The sequence below is a fragment of the Coturnix japonica genome, chromosome 12 (genome assembly GCF_001577835.2).
Source record: "Coturnix japonica isolate 7356 chromosome 12, Coturnix japonica 2.1, whole genome shotgun sequence".
NCBI lineage: Eukaryota > Metazoa > Chordata > Aves > Galliformes > Phasianidae > Coturnix > Coturnix japonica.
In genome coordinates, this window is record NC_029527.1 from 11,093,523 (window position 1) to 11,113,920 (window position 20,398).

Genomic DNA, 20,398 nt, shown 5'->3' on the forward strand with positions numbered 1-20,398 from the left:
CAATGGGGGCAGAGGCCCCCACCCTGCTTTGAGAGATGGAGCTGGGGATGGGACCCAGGTGACCCTTATACTGTGACTGTAGTAAGGGCCGAGTGAAAATAAGGCCTTTGTTAATTGCTCCACAATTAACCAACACGCCTTCAGAGTAAAAACATACACCCAAGACGCTTCCCTTTGGATGAATACTTCCATTTATTCCAACTGGAAAAAAAAAAAAAACATTATTATTTTAAATATACTTGTCATCTTTTTTTTCTTTTTCAAGGAATAATTATCACATAGTCCTTTACAAACAACAGGAAAAAAAAAATCCTAGCAATATTTTGTGGCACGGAGACACTCATCTTCACAATTTTTCTGCATCTGCTGCTGTGGGTGGGCAACCCCACATCCCCCACCAGTGCTGCTCCTGCGGTGGGGGAGAGGTGGGGACCTTCTGTCCTCTCCAGCTCCCATTGGGAGGCAATGGGGATGCCAGGGCTGCTGCTATAAAGGGCAGAGCATGCAGAGCATCCACCTCCCGCGCCGCATTTCGCTGCCCCGATGGTTGAAAGCGTACAGAGAACAACTCACGTCCACCAGAACACAATATGGCTGAGCCCTACCGCTGCGACACGCGACGGCGTTGGCCAGCGGGGAGCAGCTTGCAGTTGGGTCTCTGAAGTGTTAGGCAGTAGGCAATGCTGAGACTTCCACTTGGTAATGAACAGCAGTTAACATAACCCAGGAAACTAGAGCACCATAAGACAAGTCTATATTCAAAACAACGTCATGCTGACATCACACAATTGCACCATTTACACTTTTATTTACTCCAAAGAATAGTTTGACGTTTAGTTAACTTTAGCATTCTCTACAGAGGTGTAAAATTCCTTCTCCAGCTTTGGTCATTGACAACTTTGCGGACATTTGGTAGTTCTGTTCTTTCCTATCTAACAAAGAAAAAGTCACTTTTGCAGCTGTCAGGATTCCTGTATTTGACTGATAAGTGTACCAGAAAACCACAGGTTTGAGCAGGCTTCAGAGTGCTGCCTTGGGCTCTTCAAGATTTAATGAGTCTGAAAATGTTTTCTTCACCTACCAGGAATAAAACAAACAGAAAAAAAAAAAAAAAAAAAAAGAGTTAAAAAAAATCAAATTCTCACTGCTACACTTAAAAAATCTGATGATGAATTGAACAGGGAGGGCCCAAAGTTCTCTGTTCAGCTCTGGCAGAAAACAGCAATGGATGTGCATGCATTTTCCCAGTGACTCCTAAGATATAGAAATTCCTCCAATATTACAAAATACAAAAATATTTTCTCCAAACTCTCATTTACATCTCATTTACAACAGTCATGGACAATAACTTAGGCTCCCACACTGAGAGAGACAGAGGCGTACCTAAATGGGTCTTGGAAAATGATGATGTGGCAAAAGCTACCAGTGACCAGATGGTGATAGCAAAGAGTGGTAACAGAACAAACTCAACAGGGTGGCATCTGGGAGAAAGAAGATAAACTACTTGGTAAATATTACAGAACTTCTTTTTTCTGTGTTTCCAAGGTAAGATGTGCAAAATATATTCACCGTGCCCAGGATTATAACTATTTATAGAAGCCAGTCTACAGCCTTCTTACAAACCCTTCCTCTTCGGGTCCTTTTCTTACAATAAAAGCGCTTACATGATCTAGAACAGTGCAAGTTTGTGAGTTAATCTACATTCTCCGAAGGTGCCCCGGCAAGGATGCCATTAGGATATGATACAGTTTTTGCTCTTTTGTCTTTTCCGACTGTGCAACTGTCCCCTGCCGCCCAAGGTGGAAGACTTGGGCATGCTGTAGGAGCCGTACTTGTGCAGCAGCTCCTCGCTGGTCACATACCGCAGGCGGGCGGGTTGGGGGATTGGTTCCCCAAGGAAATAGCCCTCGTTGTCAGACTCGGAAGAGGAGGAGCACGTCGAGCACCAGTCGTACTCGGCAAAGTAGGGCCCCCACCGCTCACCCAAGTGGTTCTGCAGGGCGAGGTCTGACACCGTCCTGGGACAGTGGCCGTAGGCATCCCTGCGGGGACCCTGCTCCAGGCTCTCTCTGCAGCTCCTCTGGTGCATGAACTGATCGTAATCCTCCCTGGCTCGCAGCGAGGGCCTCTCCTTCAGTCGGCAGCACTGCTCACTGGCCAAGTGCAGGGCGTTATCTGAGCGGGAGCGCCTGGAGCGCCGCGGCCGGTGTGGGCGGTAGTGCCGCTCATCGTCCCGCAGTGGAGTTCGCCGGCGTGTGCGCTCGCTCATGGGGGCATGCCTGGTGCTGTCCTGTGCTGTCAGCTTGCCCCCGGGCACCCCGCTGCCGTAGTCAAAGCTCTGGTGCAGGCGGCCATGTGCTGGTCGCTCACGGTAGCCCATGGGGCTGGCCAGGTCATGCAGGTTGGGCTCTAGGTCTTGGTACTGCTGCACTGAGAGCAGGCTGCGGACGGATTCGGCGCTGCGGAACTGCACGGAGGAGTTGAGAGTCCCCATGGTGCTCAGCTTCTCTGAGACGTTCATGCCTGAGTCTTTGCTCAGGTCCGGCATGGAGAAGCGGGAGAGGTGTTCCTGGCGCTTGGCTCCGCCGTCTGCAGAGAGACCTTTATAGGGAAGGGGAAAGGGAGGGAAAAAAGAGAGTTCAGGAGAACGTCCTGTCACCAAGGGTGCAGGGAAAAGGCTGTCTTTGTTCTGTACCTGTGGCCTTTTATTTTAAAATCAGCTCATTCTTGAGATGCTGTCCTGAAGAGCCCTTCAAGACTATTTTTTTAAGAGGAGACAGATTCTCCTCTGGGGAAATCACACCAATTTAAGGTGTTTTGAGTTGGACTCCAAGGACTGCTAGTTGCTTTTCACAACTTCCTTCTCCATATGTCTATGCTGTCTGTAGCTTGATAGGAATAACTACTGATGCCAGCAACAAACCCATGCGTCAGAGGTAACCCGAGGCCTCCTGCACACTGAGATAAGTAGGGTGCCATGATCCAGCACCCACTTCTTGCTCAGCAAAGACGTGTTTTGAAGGACTGAGCAGTGACAGGAGCATACAAAAACAGGGCCATCAACCAATTCAGGCTTGTCACTGAGCTGCACTGTCTGGTCCTCAGGTGACACTCATGGTAGGACAGCAAGTGCAGTCTTAGCCATGTACAAGGGGCTTCCCTGCAGCCCAAGACACCTTAATCCCACTACAGAGAAGTGGGGTTTCTGCTTGGCACTATCACATGGTCAAGAAATTCAACATGCCCCATGGCACCATAGCCCTGACCTTTCTTCTGGGAATTTTATGCCCTATACTTAGAAGGGTGTAAGGCCAGGCTGCATGGGGCCCTATGCAGTCTGATATGGGAGGAGGCGACCAGCCCACAACAGGGGCTTGGAACTGGATGATCTTTAAGGTCCCTTCCAACCTAGGCCATTCTGTGATTCTGTATTTTCTGACCATTTTCTGACTACCTCCATGTTGGCTTGACTACTGGCAGCAGCGAGTGCTTACATTTACAAGCTCAGGACAACATATTTTGCAAGCTGTTTCAAAGGAAATACAATTCATCCCAAATCAAATGCAGAGTGTTTGCTTTGGCACTTTGCTCCCCGTCACAATCTCCCCGTGCAGACCGAACTGGGAGCACTGTGCACCATCAGCAGGATTTTCAGCATGACGCACACCCCTTATGCAATCACCAAGAATTTACGACTTTGTAAATTAATTAGAAAACCCAACAACCCAACCCTCAATTCAAGAAGGAACTTTTTTTTTTCCCCTTAACAAAAGCTGCTTGCATTTCATCAAGAGCTCAGCTCCTTTGGCATTAGCCATTGCAAGCCAAAAACGAGTGAGAACAAGGGCTGCTGTCACTAACCCTGCTCACAATCCACTTCAGTTCATCTTTGGAACTCAGCAGCAAGATCAGGCTGCCCAAAGGAGCTGTGGGTACCCCATCCCTGGAGGTGCTCAAGGCCAGGCTGCATGGGCCCTGGGCAGCCTGACCTAGTGTGGGGATACCAGCCCTACCAGCCTAGAGCATAGGGTTGAAACTGGATGATTTTTAAGACTCCTTCCAACCCAAGCCATTCTGTGATTCTAAGATCCTGCAAGGCTTTCCAAGTTCTCAACCCAACTACATTAAGGCAATTCCTGAATGCTGCAGGGACAGGGAGAGGCAGAACTTAGAAAAGCAAAGCTGTGTTTTGTTAAAGAAGGATGCACTTCACACCAGGTTGGTGAAGCCCAACCCTGCCAGCTTCTGCAGCTGCCCCCTACCTCCTCTGTTTGGAAGCAGCCCCACATGATGCTTCCTATCCCTGCTGTTGCCTTGCAGCAATGTCTGGCTTATAGCACTGGAACTGCTGCCGCTTTGGTCCCGGTTACACTGGGATCACATTGTGCACTTAACCCCAGTTCCCTCTGTGTGAGCACCCTCACAACGTGAGCAGAAGCCTTGTGCATGGGTAGTGCTGATCCAAGCGTGAATCACAGCTGCCGCCAGCTGAACTCTGCCTCAATCAGCTGTGTCAGACAATAGCTGATGCCAAAGCAAATGAACCCATGGTGACATCCACGCAACTCCTTCTTAAAGAAGCAGCAAAGCTCTGTGATGAGAAAGAACGTTACAGTGCTTTGCAGGATACATTTTGGCAGCATCGCTTGCAAGGGCCTTGCCACGTCTGACACAGCACCTGTATTCTCAGCTCCTGCAGGGCTGCATACAGTGAGAATAGCTGGGAGCATACAGGGACAGGCTACCAAGGCACAGGCAGAGCAGAGCATCAGTGGGAACCATGCATGCAGGAGAGGACTCAGTGATGCTCAGGTTGAGTTACAGAGGAGATAGGGATACATGCACAACTCATGTCCCAGCACAGGGTTTAATCAGTGATTATTAGGTCCAAGGGATGTTTCTGGCTGTTGATCTGGATGGCCTGGATATAATTAAACACACGCATTATAAGATCTTGCGTTGCTAGGAAAGCATTGACTGTAGCAAGGCTGAATGCTGAGCTGGCTTTGGAGAGCACAGCCCTGCCATGCAGAGGGGGAGCACCACAGAGCTGCAAGTTGAAGATTACAGAATCCTGTCCCTCTCCTACAAGCCAAAGCCTCAGTGAAGCACAGCAGGAACCTTCCAGCCTGGGTGCAGGGAGCACAGGGACAGCAGTAACAGTTTGTATAAAAATGTCATCTAGAAAACACAACCTAGGAATAAAGTTTGAAAGAGAGAGGCTTGTTTAGTCTGGAGAAGAGAAGGTTGAAGGGGATGTAGCAGCCTTCAGTATGCAGAAAAAAACGCTTGCAGAGAGGAGGGGAATGCATTCTTCTCCAGGTTTGCTGAATTCTTGCAAGGAGAATTTCAGCAATAAAAGCGGTTAGAAGGCTGCAAAATGAGATACTGGAAGGAAACAGAGCTACACAGCACGGATGGCTGCTGCTGCTCCTCAAAGCCCTGGGGACACTGCTGTGGTCCTGCACTGCCCCTCCCCTCCTACAGCCACTGAGCCCGCAGTGAGGCCCAAGCTCCTCCAGTTACCTGCACTTATTTACAGCTGCCGCTGCTCCCTCTTAATGATGTGTTTCATCTGGGAACACAGCTAATATAACCCAATCGAGCCCTAACCTGGCAAAAAGGGAGTGCAAAGGGGAGGCTCTGCCATGCAGTGGCTATCTTCTAATAGGAAATCTGAGAATCTGTTGCACAGGGCTATGCAGGAGCCTTGCTCCAACCTTGGGGTGACACAAACCTAGTGATGGCTCCCATGGTGCTTTCCTTCTGCAAAGTCATGCTTGGAGTCCCACCGGTACATGCAATAAATGCACCACATGGGGCTTTGGATGCAAAAATCCTAAATGTTATTGAGCGTCTCCTTGCCACACACCACACCCCAAAGCTGCAGCTCTGCACAAGGACACAGTGGTTATTTAGCTGCCACTCGCTGCTGTGTGCACTGAAGCCATGGAAACGAGTACGCTTCGGATGAACACAAGTGAAAGCTGCAGCTCGTCTGTGGGCACTCGACATGAAGCTGGAGCTGGCTGCAGCACTGGGGGCACAAAGCAGACTTCTGGTTAGGAACAAGCAGGATAAGCCCCTCTGAAAGTCCTTCCTTACCCGACAGCAAAAGCTGTGTCAATCCTATATAAAGGTTCCAAGGAAAATAACAGCAGAAGAAGCAAACCAACAGCACGAAGTCCAAAGAGCTGATATTCCCTGCATGCATCACCTCAAAAACCTTGCCACAACAAAGCTCTTCAGCGCGCTTCAATTTCCCCGGCTGCGCTGTGTGTGCTTTGCTAAACCAGGGCTGCAGGTTGCATTAATTATGGATTATTAAAACACTGAGCAAATGACAGCAGAGGGGCTGCAGTGAGCACGTAGGCTTGGTGTGAGGCTGCAAATGAGGCACCCGGGAGGGGAAGCAGCTCTCAGTCCCCATTCCATTAAACTCCCTGTGAAGCTTGGCTAACACTGGCAAGGCATCGCTGCAGCCCATGTCCCACTGCAGGGACAGTGTCGTCTGCCTCGCCCCAACAGGGGAATGCAGAACTTATCATACTGCAAACAAACAGGGCTGTTCTGCCTCACTGCCTCACTCTCCTCACCTTCACATTGACCAGAGTGCAAGCAATCACTTGCACATGGAGCTCCTTGGCACCCCACACCAGGAGGGATGCACCCACTCAGGATGGGACCATGTGCCATCTCCTATTGCCCCGTGTCAGAGCTCAGTCTCTTCCACAGCTCAGGGCAGGCACGTCCTCCCCACCTCTGAAACATGATTTATTTTCAGTTCAACCCCAAGAACTAAAAAGGAACCTAAGGACAAACAGCCTTCCCAGAATTTGTTTATAACTCAGCCTCGCTTCACTCCTGACCGACCTTGGGGTGTGCAGAAATAAAGCAGAGCCATTATGTAACTGAAAGGCACAGAAAGTAAACAGGCTGAGAGGGGAAGGCCAGGTGCCCCACAAGTTAGGGAATTCAGTCCAGCCCCCTCTGTTTGGCTCACTAACAGAAGACCTTAGGTGGCCATCTCCAGCCAGGCTTCTCCACATCACCTATGAAACAGGGACATCATTCCTCTGTTCCCAGCAAGGATCTCCCACAACGTTCCCAGAGTGATGTTTAGTTGGAAGAGTCACAGTGAGCTGTGACTTGCAGCAGCTTCTTTTGGAAATCTGCACCATTGGCCCCACAGACGACCACCATCCTCATCTGAAGGGTAACTGCTGGGAAAGCAGCGGTGAATCCAAAGGCCACCACCAGCTCCTGCACCATCTTCAAATATAAGACAGAAGGGAACAGACTCTTTAGTAAGGTCTGTTGTGATAGGGCAAGAGGGAAATGGCTCTAAACTAAAAGAGAGATTTACATAGGATATAAGGAAAAAATTGATCAGGATAAGGGCAGTGATTCACTGGCACAGGTTACACAGAGAGGTGGTGGATGCCCGACACCTAGAGACACCCAAGGTCAGGCTGGATGGGCTCTGAGCACCTGATGGAGCTGTAGGTGTATCTGTGCATTGCAGAGGGGCTGGACCAGATGGCCTTTAAAGGTCCCTTCCAACTCAAATAATTCTGTGATTTAGCTGGCCAGCACATGGGGACAGGGATGTGGAGGACCTGATGTGCTACTGCTGCCCTCTCTCTTCTCCCTCTGGTCTTTACTCTGCCTCTGCAGGTCCATGTGCAGAGCAGAAGAGATGAAGCTGTACAGAAGCATGCCAAACCTCATGACACTCAATGACAAAATGCCAGAGAACAGGAGAAGAAATGTTCCTGGCACTTATACAGTACTTCAGCACTGACACATCTTCACATGCTGGGCACATCCCTCTTGAGCTGAGCAGGGATCAAAACAAAGCACAGGATGGAGCACAGGGAGCTCTGGACATCCCCTTGCAGTGGGGCACAGGGCTAGGATCAGCCCCTGGACCCTGCTCCTCCTGAAGTCCATCCCCACCAGAGTGTGGGATGAGGTCAGGAGCTGCTCTCAAGCTCTCGCTGCAGGAGCTGCTGAGCCACTATATTCTTCCTCAGAAATCAGATCTCAGCCCTGAGAAACAGCTTTTTTCCCCTTTTAGTCCCAGCTTTCAGCCTCTCCCACACAGAGGAGCAGGGGCTGTGCCATGCAGTGACACAGCACAGTGTTGCAGGGACCAGCACTCATTCATTTCCTCGCATTTATACATCTCTCTCTGCTTTCTGGCCAGATCACAGTTGTTGTTTAGTCCTGGAATAAAACAAACTGTTTGGGGCCTCTGGGCATCTTGTAACAGAGAAGATAACAGAGACGTGTGCCATACATGCGCAGTCACACTGCACTCTGCATCAGCACCAGTTAACATTTTTTCTCCTGGATTTATGCCTGTGACAGATGAGAAGCGGAAACGAAGCTCATCTGTTACACTCACACAAACACATTTCCTCAGTACTTCTAATCTCTGTCTCCTTTTGCATGTGACAGTGTCACCACTCAGTGCAGCTTCCCCTCCAAGCACTCACACTCTCTGCAGGCTGCACACAAAGAGGCTGTCACCACAGAGAAACATTTAGCCTGCAGGTACTTCCTTAAGTGGGCTATTTGACCAGCTGGGATTTTGTGGAAATGGCTTGGAATCATTAGAGAGCAGCTCTTGGTGTCTGATTTAGCTGCTAGGCACACACAGCGCTTGCAAAACCTTTTTAGAGGGCAATGCAACCAGCAGAGTCTAGCTGCAAGAGGCTCCTAGGACCTGAGTCAACTCTTCTTTCTATAGGATAGGAAGCACCGCTGCACGCCCATGTTGCTGCCTGCTCTTACTGACATCTCAGCTAATTATTAGTTAAGTGGTAACAGAAACATTGCAGCACAATCTGCTGCCAGGGAGGAACGACTCCATTTTTAATATGTGCTCTGCAGGTCAGGGACTGTTTGCCCTTCAGCTCTCCATAAAAAAAAAAAGAATGTTTTCAGCAATGCTGTAAAGTATCAGACGGACTCAGTACTCCTTATTTAAGCTATAAGGTGAAGCAACCATACAGAGTTGGTAACACAAAGGGACCTGGGCAGGAAAGGAGCACTGGAGCAGCTGGAGTGTGCTCTGCAAGGGGCTGCAAACCAGAGGAGCTACTGGCAGACCTTGTGTGCTTTTTTAGTGTGATTTAATGGATGTGCATGGGAAAAAGCAAGCAGTGCAGCAGCCTGGTTTGTATTTGCATGATATGTGCCACAGAGCTTGCTTTGAGGGGAGAAGGAAAGGCAGAGACTGTGCCCCACAGCTGAATTTCAGCTTTGCACCTGGTTTCCAAATCACAGACCTTGTCCAGGTCACCGAGTCTGTCCTCCAAATGCTGCCTGTGAAATGGGATAATTCTGCCTTTGTTCCTGGTGCTCTCTGCCAGCAGCACAGCGCTGGGAGCTGCCTGTCATTAGCCCAGTGCCCCTGCAAAACTGAGCCAGGTCCAAGAGCAAAGGAGATTATTAGATCTTACACATTAATAAAAATGTTATCACCTCCCTCCTCAGAGGTACTGCTTACATGTGTTACAAGCGCCATCATGCTGAGCTACTTCCCCGAAAAGCAGGAAAGAAGCGAATCACTGCGCAGGCACTGTCTGCAAGGAGACACACTGCAGCTACACAACAGAAGATGCTGCTGGGAGACATTCCAGCATTTCTAAAGGGGTTCCTGAAACAAAATCCATATTGAGTTTTCACTCTAATAAGAAAGATTTGCCACGTTTTTTGTCTCTTGACCCATATCCTGGAAACCCTGCTACACTTCAGTTCCAAAGAAGGAAACAGTCACTTCAATATTCAAGATATTGCTCATAGGAACTCGGTGTTGCTCAAGAATATTCCTACTGGGGTTTGCACAAGAGGAGTTTTCAGGAACAGGAGTGGTTTCTGAAACATGGGGCTTTGCTTTGCGGAGCAGTCCCAGCTCCCTCTGCATTTCACATCTTGTTTTTCTTTGTGCCTGTCTGAGGCAGTGTGAGCAAAGCCCGCTCCAGCTCATCACTGTGCTCCCCCTGTACGCTCACATTTGCTGGTTATGGAGATCCTGGCTGAAAACAGAGATTGTTTCACTTCTTGGCATGGGGCTGGCAACTACCTTAAAAAACATGCTGAAACCCATCAATGGGGTGAGGAGGCACGGGCGTATCAAAGGAAACCTGCCCAGCCAGGATGGGAGGACACTGAGCTGGGGTTCAGCAGCACGTGGTGATGCTCCCAGCATGTCCCCAGGTGGGGACCCCTCAAGAGCATGCACCAGGCAGCATCCAAGCAGCTCATGGATGGGGACAGCAGGAGAGGAACTTGATTTCACAGGGCTATGATGAGCCCAGATGCAAACAATGCTTGGTAAGATGGGAACAGGATGGGGGAGGAAAGAGAAAGGCAGCATCTCCGGGAAGGAAAGCAGGCTTGGTGCTTTTTTACCCATAAGTTTTAAGTGCAGAGACTTTGAAACGATTGGTAGCTGTGTGAAATGAGCATGGCTGAGATGAGAGAGCTGACATGCAGGGCTGCAACCTAACCTAGTGCTTTATCTCCATGGTGCTACTCCAAAAAGCAAAACCCAAATTCATCTGCAGTGAGATGACACACTGAGATGCACCTGGGACAAAAAGGCCCAGCACTTGTGCAAGACATTATGCCCAATTTGCATGAGTTTTTCTCACCCTTACAGGAGGACTGGAAGAAGAGAAAAAAAAAGCTCTACAGAAAGGGGAAGGAATTTGCCTTAACTAACCATGAGCTCCATAGCTGCACATTGTGTAAAAGGGGTTAACCGTGATAGCTTCAAAGCATTTAAAAATATTTCTAGCCCACAATGGCAGCTGACAGCAGTCCTCAAAGCGCTGAATGCTGGAATCTGTCTCTGCTTTAGCAGTTAGCCTTGATATTTTTCTCCCTTTGCACAAAAGAAAGGATTAAAGAGCTTGAAAACATTTGTTTCGAGCTATGCGGAAAGACCAACCATTTACAAAGCATTGCATCTGCTAAATGGACAGATTAAGCGAGAGGGGGCTGCCAGGCAGGCAGCCGGTGGCCCCCAGCCATATCCCTTGGTACCCACCCTGCCCTAGTGCCAGCATGACTAGTGGCAAGCAGGAGAGAACCAGAAGCACCCCACTGCCCCCTGAATTCATTACAACAGGTTATAATGAGCCCAGCTCGTGTGCCCCAGCCCAGGGTGGCCATGTGCTTTGCGGATCCAGAATCTGTTTCAATACGAGGAAATGCTGGAAGACCCCTGCCACAGTGACCCTGTGCACGGAGCCTTGCTGAGCACCAGGGCTGTGTGACATGCAAAGGGAAGTGATGACATACCTGTGGCATTGGAAAGAGCCAGGGACTCCATGGAGCCACGGGGAGTCTGCTCGGTGGGTGTCAGGTCCTCTGTGAACTTCAGGGCGTTGATGGGGTGCCGGGTGCGGCACTGCGGTGTGGGCATCCCACCTTCCTCTTCCTCTTCATACTTGGGGACTTTGAGGCTTCCCCGGGTCTCGGGAAAGCTCTGGTTGGACATGTCGCTGTAGCTCTCCTGAGAGTGAAGCCTCCCCGAGTAGTAGTCCTCTCTGCAGTCCTGGATGAAGCTGCCTCCGTGCCCCTTCATGGCCAGCGAGGAGCTCCTTTTCGGGTTGCTGAAATGCTTAGCCCATAAATCTGGCTGAGAGCTGGGGACCTGGCTGGGGTTATAGGAAGTCCTGATATTGCATTGGCTGAGAAGCTGCAGGGGGCTTTGGGCCTGTCCCTGCTCCATTTTACTCCCATAGTGGTAGAGCTCATCCCTGCTCCTCCATACGTGTTCCCGGTTGAGACTCGGTGTCTGGCTGGCCAGGCTCAGCAGGTCCATCTGCAGCGAGAGAGGGTCCACGTCGGTGGAGAGGCGGTTGGAGGTGACCTGCAGCTGGTTCAGCGCCGCCTCCTCTGCCTTGCCCTTGTTCTTGCCTATCTTGGCACTGCGGCGGGACTCCTTGGCCCTTGCGCTCTGGAAGGCTGAGTCAGAGGAGTCGGAGCCATTGGGGTCATCACCTACACTGCAGGCCCGTGAGCAGAAGATCTGCCCCTGCTTGGGCAGGAAGGGTCGGCCCAGGAGGGACTTCTTGCACTGAGCACAGCAGAAGCAGGTCTCAGTGGCGTGCCAGTGCTGCCCGTCGTATGTCATCTGGCCCTGGTCAATACCTGGGGGGAAAAGTACACAGAGTTAGGCCACCTGATGTATGTTCATTGCTTCCTGCCCCAAACCATATGTGCTCACTGCTTGGCCACCCCGTGACACCTACCTGTACTCGCTCTTAAAAGCCCTTTGGTGGGGTTTCTCTGGCGTGTGAAGTTACGCCCATTCCTAATTCTTTGCAGGTTGCAGGCCTTTGCTAGGGAGTTGTTCAATGTTGGGAAAGGCAGTGGAGGCCAGCCTCAAGCTATTTCACATTAAATGGGGATATTTCCGATCATAAAGCAAAGGAATGCAAGAAGTTCTCCATAAAGTCCTCAAAGCCAAAGCAATAATATGCTGCCTATTTAAAAACCAAAAAGCGTCCAACCAAATCATAAAGAGGGATCTGTAAGTACGAAACAGAACAGATCTCATCCTTGCCTCTCGCTGCTCTGGTCCTGACTGCCTTCCCAGCTTTGCTTTATTCTGGCTGCTGGGGCCCCTTTTCCAAAAGGCAGACAGAGCCTGCTCCAGGGATTTAAGTGCATCCCCATGTTCCTACTCAGCCAAATTTTCTCCTGCCAAGCCTCTTGGGATAAGCAATGGAATGAATGCAAAGAGCCTGTCCCCAGCCAGTGACACCCCAGGCTAGTTGCAGGCGTCGGCCAGAGTCGCTGCAGCACGTGCCTGCTTACAGACATCAGAGCCATGAGCAGAGCTTCCAAGGCTTCAATTACAGCATTTATTTGCTGTTTGAGCTGCCATTCTGGGCAAAAGCCCCTGTTACCTGAGAAACGGCTGCACAGGGTGCAGGCAGGCTGAGCTGTGGGGAGCCTTGCTGCACGTGTGCACAGCCCTGCTTGCACGCACACTGTAGCTCCTGCTTGCACACAGGCAGCAGCCCTGCCATTGGAAGTGCCCGACGCCACTGGTTGACTTACACATGAACTATATGTTCACAATCCCTTTTATTCCAAGTCAAACTTGCTTTAGCCTAGTTGTTTTTTCCTGCCCTCATAATGAGTGAAATGCTTTTATACAGAGGCTGGAGTGCCCTTGCAGACAAAAGAGAGAAAAGACAGCGGGTGGGATTTCATCAGCTCCTTTTTCAATGATCCATAGCCATCTTGCAGAGACGGGGGCACAGCTTCCCTGCTCAGCAGCTCTGCCATACAACCAGTCCCTCTAAGTCTACAGCACATGCCCAATTCCAATTTCCACAGCTGCTAAGCACATTTAGCAACTACCACGAGCAAGTTGTAGCAAAATGCCTGCAGCCATTCTTTGCTAGAAATGTGCAGACACACAGCAAAACGGGATCTGGAAGGAAAACCAGGCAGTGGGCATGCTCAGTGCCAACTCCCTGCACCAGCCTTGGCCAAAGTGCTCACACCAGGTGATCAGCCATTGTGTTTACCTGTTACAGGCACCTCTCTTCTAATGAGGCCTGGCAAAATGCAATCCCATCTGCTATGGGGAAGGGAATGCAAGTGGCCAGTTAGCTGGGATCAGTCTACGCAGGGCTCCGTAGCAAAGAATTGGCAGCAGATGGGTGGAACACAAGGGAAGGGACCGTGAGAGGCACAACAGCTGCTTCTGCACTGCTCTGCAGCTGAGCTTTTAGAAAAGATGTGCTATAGGTTGCAGCAAACACATCTTCCAAGTGCTTTGTTGAAACCTCGTGTCTTCCCCTGTGCCACCTGCCTGCTGCACAAGAGCAAAATGGTTTTTCTTTCCCTCCAGCCTGTGAATGATTGGAACGCTGCACAAGCACATGAGTTCACCTCCACAGACAGACAAAGGCTGCCTGCGTGTCACGCATGCAACCGTATGCAAATGCTCAGCCAAAGGGCAAAGCAAGCCATGCAGCCCTGCACCGAGGAAAGAGCCAGGCTCGGTGCAAAGCACACCCCAAGTCAGCCCATCTCCCTGCTCCAGAAAGGCAGGTTGACTCTGATGCATTATTTCTTTCTGTCTGAGAACATCTGTCTGCAGATTAATTAAAAAAAAGGCAAACAGAAACAATCATGATGCCTAATAAGCAACCACCTTTTGCATCAGTAGCTCATTAACTCCTGTGCGAGCCGTCAGCTAGCTGAGCTGGGAGGAAGCTGAGATTCAAAGACATAGGCTGCTTGCAGGAAAATGAGGTTTAAAAGAACAATGTGTGCACTAAATTCTGCCAGAGAAAGCTCTCCCTAGTTACACAGCTCCTGGGACTGCTCTGCCATGGGCAGGGAGGAGCACACGTACCGATGTGCTGGGCGCAGGTGTCGCAGTACTCAGCATAGAGGGACTCGAAGCAGCTGCAGCAATAGGGCCTCCCGTCCTTCATGATGTACCTCTGCCCCCCCAGCACGGTCTCGCACTCGAAGCAGCAGAAGTGCTTCATGTGCCAGTGCCGCCCTTCAGCCTCGGTGCATTCATCAGCAAAAATGATCTGGGGGAAGAAAAGCAACGATGGAGCAGAGTCAGTCAGAGAGGGGACCCAGATGTGGTCTTTGTGTCTCTTTTGCTCACACAACCTCTGAATTTCACAGCTGAACCCCCAGCCTCACACTCTGTTAAAATGCAAATTGGTGCACAGACCAGAAAGTGTTAATGCCCAGCTTGCAGTAATGGGTCCTGGGGGTGCTCGTAAGCACATCCATCAGCAGAAGGGGTCGATAAGGGTAATAAACACACTTATATACAACCCATCGATCCGGGGGACTTTTGAAGAAATGAACAGCCACTTATTAAAACACATCTACCCGTCTCTGAAACAGGGACCTGACTACAAAGGATGATTGAAAGCACAATGAAAAGTGGCAGGTCTCTGGAGGGGAAACAGAGCTACCTGGCTCCTCACCATCATCCCCACCCTGCTGCCACCTGCTTGCACTGACAGCTTTCCTCTTTCTGAGTTCCCTTGTCACAGTTATTGCTGGATGCTCCAATGGAAGAAGCGTGTGTGAAAGAAGGAGCTGAATGAAAGCCTAGTATGAGAATTTGCAAGGATAAAAAGTACAAGAAAAGAAATTACCCAGCCTAAACCATGAGGAAACTGGGCCAGTTGCATGGTTAGGAGTTGTTTCTTCACTGGTAACATTACAAAATAATTGGATACATACATCAATGTTCTTCATATTTCAAGTGCACATAGCCCTGGATTTTTACTATTATACGCTTGCATAGATGGGACTTGGTATTTTATAGTACATATGGTTTTCCACACTATGGTTTTCTTAGCTTTAGAAGCCAGAACAATTTCCTTCACCAGCTTTTTATACAGAGACTGACACTTGAGAAATGTTCAGAGTCAACTCTGCACGCTTTTCTATGTTCGTTTTGTATTCCATTTGTTCAGCTTCCTGCATCCCTTTAATCTCCTCTCTGCAAGCCTGTTTTGGCTCGGCGTGCACTCAAACACTACTGCTTGTAAGAAACACAACACTCATCCCACCAGAGGCTTCCTCTGGGGGAAGAGAGGAGAAGGAAGGAAGGGCACACAGAACCAGGCTGAAATTACAAAGCATGGGTGGGTGTGTTGTTACTGGAAACGCTTTGGGTAGATTTCAACACAAAATCCCACAGGATGCCAAATGGAAACCCTACGAAAAACTTGCAAGGCAAAGCCAAAGCATCATAGTTTGCATCCGCTCCCACTGTGCACAGAGAGGAAATACCTTATGCATCTGTGCTGGGGTGCATCCTTTTGGTGATACCCCTTCAGTCCAGCTCTTGGCTCCCAAATTCAAATCACTGCCTACTGTGGATTCTGCTTTATTCTTATGAGTCACTCAAGGAAAAAAACCTCACGCTATAGAAAAACAGGGTACAGAGGTGGGTAGTGGGGATCTAATGGGGTTTGTGGGCTCTTACCTCATCGCACGCTGCACACCGAGGCTTGAGGCACTCGGCATGGTGCCTGCCACAGTAAATCTTGCCGTCCTGGTAGAAATAGATCAAATCGACAAGCAGTTCATTGCAGACGCTGCAGATGAAGCAAGGAGGGTGCCAGCAAACACCGTGCCCAGCTCGCGAGGCAAAGACGGCGATGTCCCCTCCATTGATCTGCCCACCGCACTGTTAGAGAAACCAATGTGAGACACGAGAGCAGTGAGTCCATCCCTAATGAGATGCTTTTGCAAAAGAGGCAGAAAATGCCAATTTGCTGTTCAAGAACCCCCTTCCTGCTGCCTCTCCAAGAATCTGTCCCTGGAGTTGTTCAAGAACTGTGGAGATGTGGCACTGAGGGATGTGGTTACTGGGCATGGTGGAGGTAAGCCAATGGTTGGACTGAGGTCTTTTACAACCTTAATGATTCTATAATTCTATCCCCAGGATCCCAGAAGCTTCCTCTGCACAAGCTATGGGATTAGTCAAAGTGACTGCTCTGGTGCCCCAAACCCAGGTACTCCTACCACTCCATTGCCTGCTACCCACCTGCTCACAGATGGCTCCTGTCATGGTCACAGGGAACGGCCGGACATTTCCTCTCCCTAAGTTTTCTCTCTTCCTTTGATTGCTGAAGAGCTTGAGCTCCCTCTTCTCCTCCTCATCCAATGAATTGCAGTAACGGACCTAGAAAACAGAAGTGATGCTCAGTACTCTGAGCCATAACCCCATAGGAATCTAAGAAAATGTACAGCCACCTCCATAGGTGTGATTTCAGCAGAAATTCAGACCCTTTCCAGCCACCACTTCAACCGTGCATAAGTGAAAAACAACTGGAAATGTACAACCAGGCTTACTTCCTCCACCAGCTGCCTTATGGCAGAGACGTTACAGCAGCATCCAAATGTTTTGTTGGTGTTTCTCAAGCACGGCCCACTTTCCCTGTGTAAACGAAGGAGTTCCAGCAATTTGGGAACTCCAACTGTTGTTTCTCAACACTTCAAGAGGAGCAAAACCAAGCACGAGCAGGAACTGGATGCAAAATGCTCAGGGAAACAACACTTGCTCATGGTTCCAGCCTGCAGCAGCTTTGTTTTGCTGTGCATTTATCCCAGCGTTTTCCAGCTGTGGGTTTCTGATGCTGCCAGGGGAGGCAGGCAGGCAGGTTTGGGCCCGAGGGTGAGTGCGAAGCCCCTGCATGGTGCCGGCAGTGCCGCGCTGTTCCGGTGGCACCCAGCCACATATGGGTAAACTCATGAATTCCTGACCTAGATGAGACAAAGTACCCACTTGTCTTTTCCAGAGCAGCTTCTTCAAAAGGAGCACAAAACTCTTTTTTTCTGTCGTTGTTTACAAAGGGAAATTTTGTGGGCTAGCAGCAGCCAATGTTCTCCCTGATAAAAAGAGACGTCAGAAAGCAGCCCCTTTCTGCTGCCTCACACGTCTTTCCTGCAGGATGCAGCAAGGTGTGCTTGCTCTGCAGGTGTTGACTCAAACCCCGGCCTCCCAGCATGTGAGAAAAGCACCTCACCAACTTGGTGCATATCAAGGTGAGCTGGAAGAAGTGCCTGGGAAAGACTTTTGTTACTTTGCATCTGGCTGAGATAAACAGCACTTGGAGTTGCTTTGAGCGTGGCTTCCAAGGGCTGAGGTTGTGCTTTTATGTCAGAGAAGCGCAGCTAATTTCAAAAACAAAAGCTGAAACTCTAAAAACAAACAGCTCCCAACCTCCAGCAGAATCCTAACAGGTAGCAAACAGCTCTGTTGAAACAGCAGTGCTGCCAAACTCCATGGAAAAGCAGAAAGGGCTGCAGAAAGAACCACCCGCACAGAACAGAGAGACCCCAGGAAGAGCATCTCATCCCCTTCAGTCACCAACACCACCAGGTCACTCACCTCATTGTCATGAGGAGGCAGCTGGTGCAGAAGCTGCTTGATGCGAGATTTTTCCCCCGGGCTGTTGACGTAGGGCACCTTGTCTTCTGGAAGGCAACTGTAATACTGGTGCACCTAGGGAGCAAAAAACAGACACTGGTTATTTCTGACCGAGCAGAGCAAAGCAAAACAGCCACGTGCTGCCTTGGTTTTGCTGCCTTTTTCTCAAAAGAGGGCTCGAGGAGGGCGGCAGCACCCGCTGGCTTGTTACCGTTTGCTCTGTCAGCCTCCATAGCGTTAGCATGCTTGGCCGGCTGCGGGGATGTGTCGGCACCTGCCTCGGCAGGGCAGGTTACAAAGCCTGTGCCCCGGCAGCCTCTGTGTTTCTGGCTATATCTCAGCCTCCACCTCCATCAAAACCCTCTGGGCCTTTTCTGCAGCAATTTGTGAAAATAAACAGCAGATAACATCTGTTGGAAGGCTTGTTTGCTGTTCTTTCCTTCTCTTTCGTCTCAGAGTATATAATTAAAACAATTATGACAAGCGCAGCATGGTGGGGCCTGGCGTGCCCTGGTGCAGGAAGAGCCTGGTGAGGAAGCACGCCCTGAACTTTACGCTCCGGCTGCCACACCTGGGACGTGCATGGAAGGGCCGGGATGCGGCTCTCTGGCCCTGCAACAGCCCCAAAACGGCCATGCATGGGGTTCAACAGCATAGGGAGAAGCAGCAGAGGGTGAAGGTAAGGAAAGCTCTTGTTGCTCGGCTGCGATCAGGAGACTCTGGATGCTGGGGCAGGAGAAGGGGGATGGATGGCTTCTATCGATCTGTGCTCGGCTAGAAAGATGCAAACTGCTTTCTGCTTTTGCTACCATGGGATGAAACCCCCCCAAAGTGTTTCCTCTGCTTTTGGGTGCTTTTTGGACACCATTGCTGTGGTGTTTTCCTCTCAACAGCTCCATTCCTCTCTGAACCAATTCTTGGATCCAACTTACCCATCATGGGATTTTATGACAGAGGAGCTTGTCAGCAGGTTTCCAGCTGTGGTGCTGACAAGGAGACTTGCTCATGTCACCAAGCTGAGGAACACACTGTGCATGTGCCACGTGAACACCTGAAGTTGCTTTGCTAAAGCACAGGAGGAACAGACCCACCAGCTATAGAAACCACCAAAGATTGAGAAGCATTTTGTTACGTTAAAAAGGGAACAAACTTATGCAGGTTATAACACTTACTTGGCACTTATAGAGCATCCTTCATCCAAGCACATCAAAGCACACTGAAAACACATTCCTATGACATGCTACACGAGGGAGCAAATATATCCACTGGAAAGCACGATTTATGGCATAACAACGTTCGGTGAGCTTCCTGACTTCATGCACCAGGTCCACAGCAGAGCTCACAGCAGGGCTCTGGCTTCTCCCTGCAGCACTGTTCTGGGGCTCTGAGCACTGCTAGCTTCTCTAGGTCAACCCTCAGGGTGCACTGGCTGGGCTGCCCGGCTCCACCTGCACTCAAGGTGCTCTGTTTGTCTTCCTTGTGATGAAGTTCGTTTGCCCGTTCAGTCCTTGAAGTTGGCAGCGAGAACAAATCTTTTTGTATTTAGTTGTTTTTTTTAAGAGCCGCCAAATGACATCAGGCTGCTCCGTCCCCTATAGCAATGAGCTGTGAGACGTGCGCCCTAGGTGAGAAGCAGGGATATGTGCCTTTCCCTCAGCATGGGGAGCCAGGAGCTGCCTTCCCAGGAGCTCAGCATGGCACTGCGTGTGCGCATGGCTCCTTTTCCTGCTTCCGCTGGGAAGTTTTCCATTTAACCCCAACAGGTCTGTGGGAACCGGCTCTCATCACACCAACAACATTACTTGGCAGGGATGGGCAGTTTAGTTTGAAAAGCAAAACAAATACAACATGCTCCAACCTGTGTTCTGCTGCCTGCAATAACCCAAAAGGGTTTGCTTTGGGGTCAAGGCAGCCAGCAGGACCTTCTGCATGGCTGCTTGCAGGAGCACTGCAGATGCAGCTGCTAGTCCTTCCTCATTGCTATGGGTAACAAACAAGCCCCACCGCATGCAGGTGATGAGCGGAAGGATGCCCCTTGCCCAGGTGACCATAATTCAGGTAATACAACCTCTCATTTTTTGCCAATTCCCAGCTGCAGGCTGCCAGAGTTGGACTGGCAAAACCCAGCCATGAGGCCGTGATGCTTGAGAATGAGGAAAAATAAAGGAAAAAGGGATTTTCAGATACATTTGGCTTTCCAAGGAGAAAGGCCTGCAGAAAATGTTAACCCACTGGAAAAGTGTAAAACTGCTCTGTCTGCACTTTGCTTTTGTACAAAAGGTCAGCATTTTCCATGAGGAGGAAAAAAAAAGCTCACCCTCCGTTCAGTTCTGGTTCAAAAAATGCACAAGCCTTAGAGCCGTGAACCCTCTACAGAGCCACTGTGGCCAAGGGGCTGATCCCAACCCCTGGGCATTGGTGGACAGCTATCCGCTGACC

General features: G+C 50.0%; 1 protein-coding gene across 3 annotated transcripts in view; it reads right to left on the reverse strand.

Moving 5' to 3' along the window:
* Positions 1 to 732: 732 nt before the first annotated feature.
* The window catches only part of PRICKLE2 (prickle planar cell polarity protein 2), an 88,055-nt gene continuing 68,389 nt past the window's right edge, over positions 733 to 20,398 (reverse strand). For 2 of the 3 annotated variants that reach the window (XM_015875404.2, XM_015875405.2), the window contains 6 exons: positions 17,921 to 18,034; positions 16,574 to 16,711; positions 16,010 to 16,213; positions 14,399 to 14,585; positions 11,317 to 12,171; positions 733 to 2,601 (listed from right to left, as the gene is read on the reverse strand). In XM_015875404.2, the coding sequence (XP_015730890.1) occupies positions 1,733 to 2,601; positions 11,317 to 12,171; positions 14,399 to 14,585; positions 16,010 to 16,213; positions 16,574 to 16,711; positions 17,921 to 18,034 (2,367 nt within the window). In that variant the 3' untranslated portion in view covers positions 733 to 1,732. The remainder of the gene's footprint in view (positions 2,602 to 11,316; positions 12,172 to 14,398; positions 14,586 to 16,009; positions 16,214 to 16,573; positions 16,712 to 17,920; positions 18,035 to 20,398) is intronic. The other variant, XM_015875406.2, reaches the window with a different exon arrangement.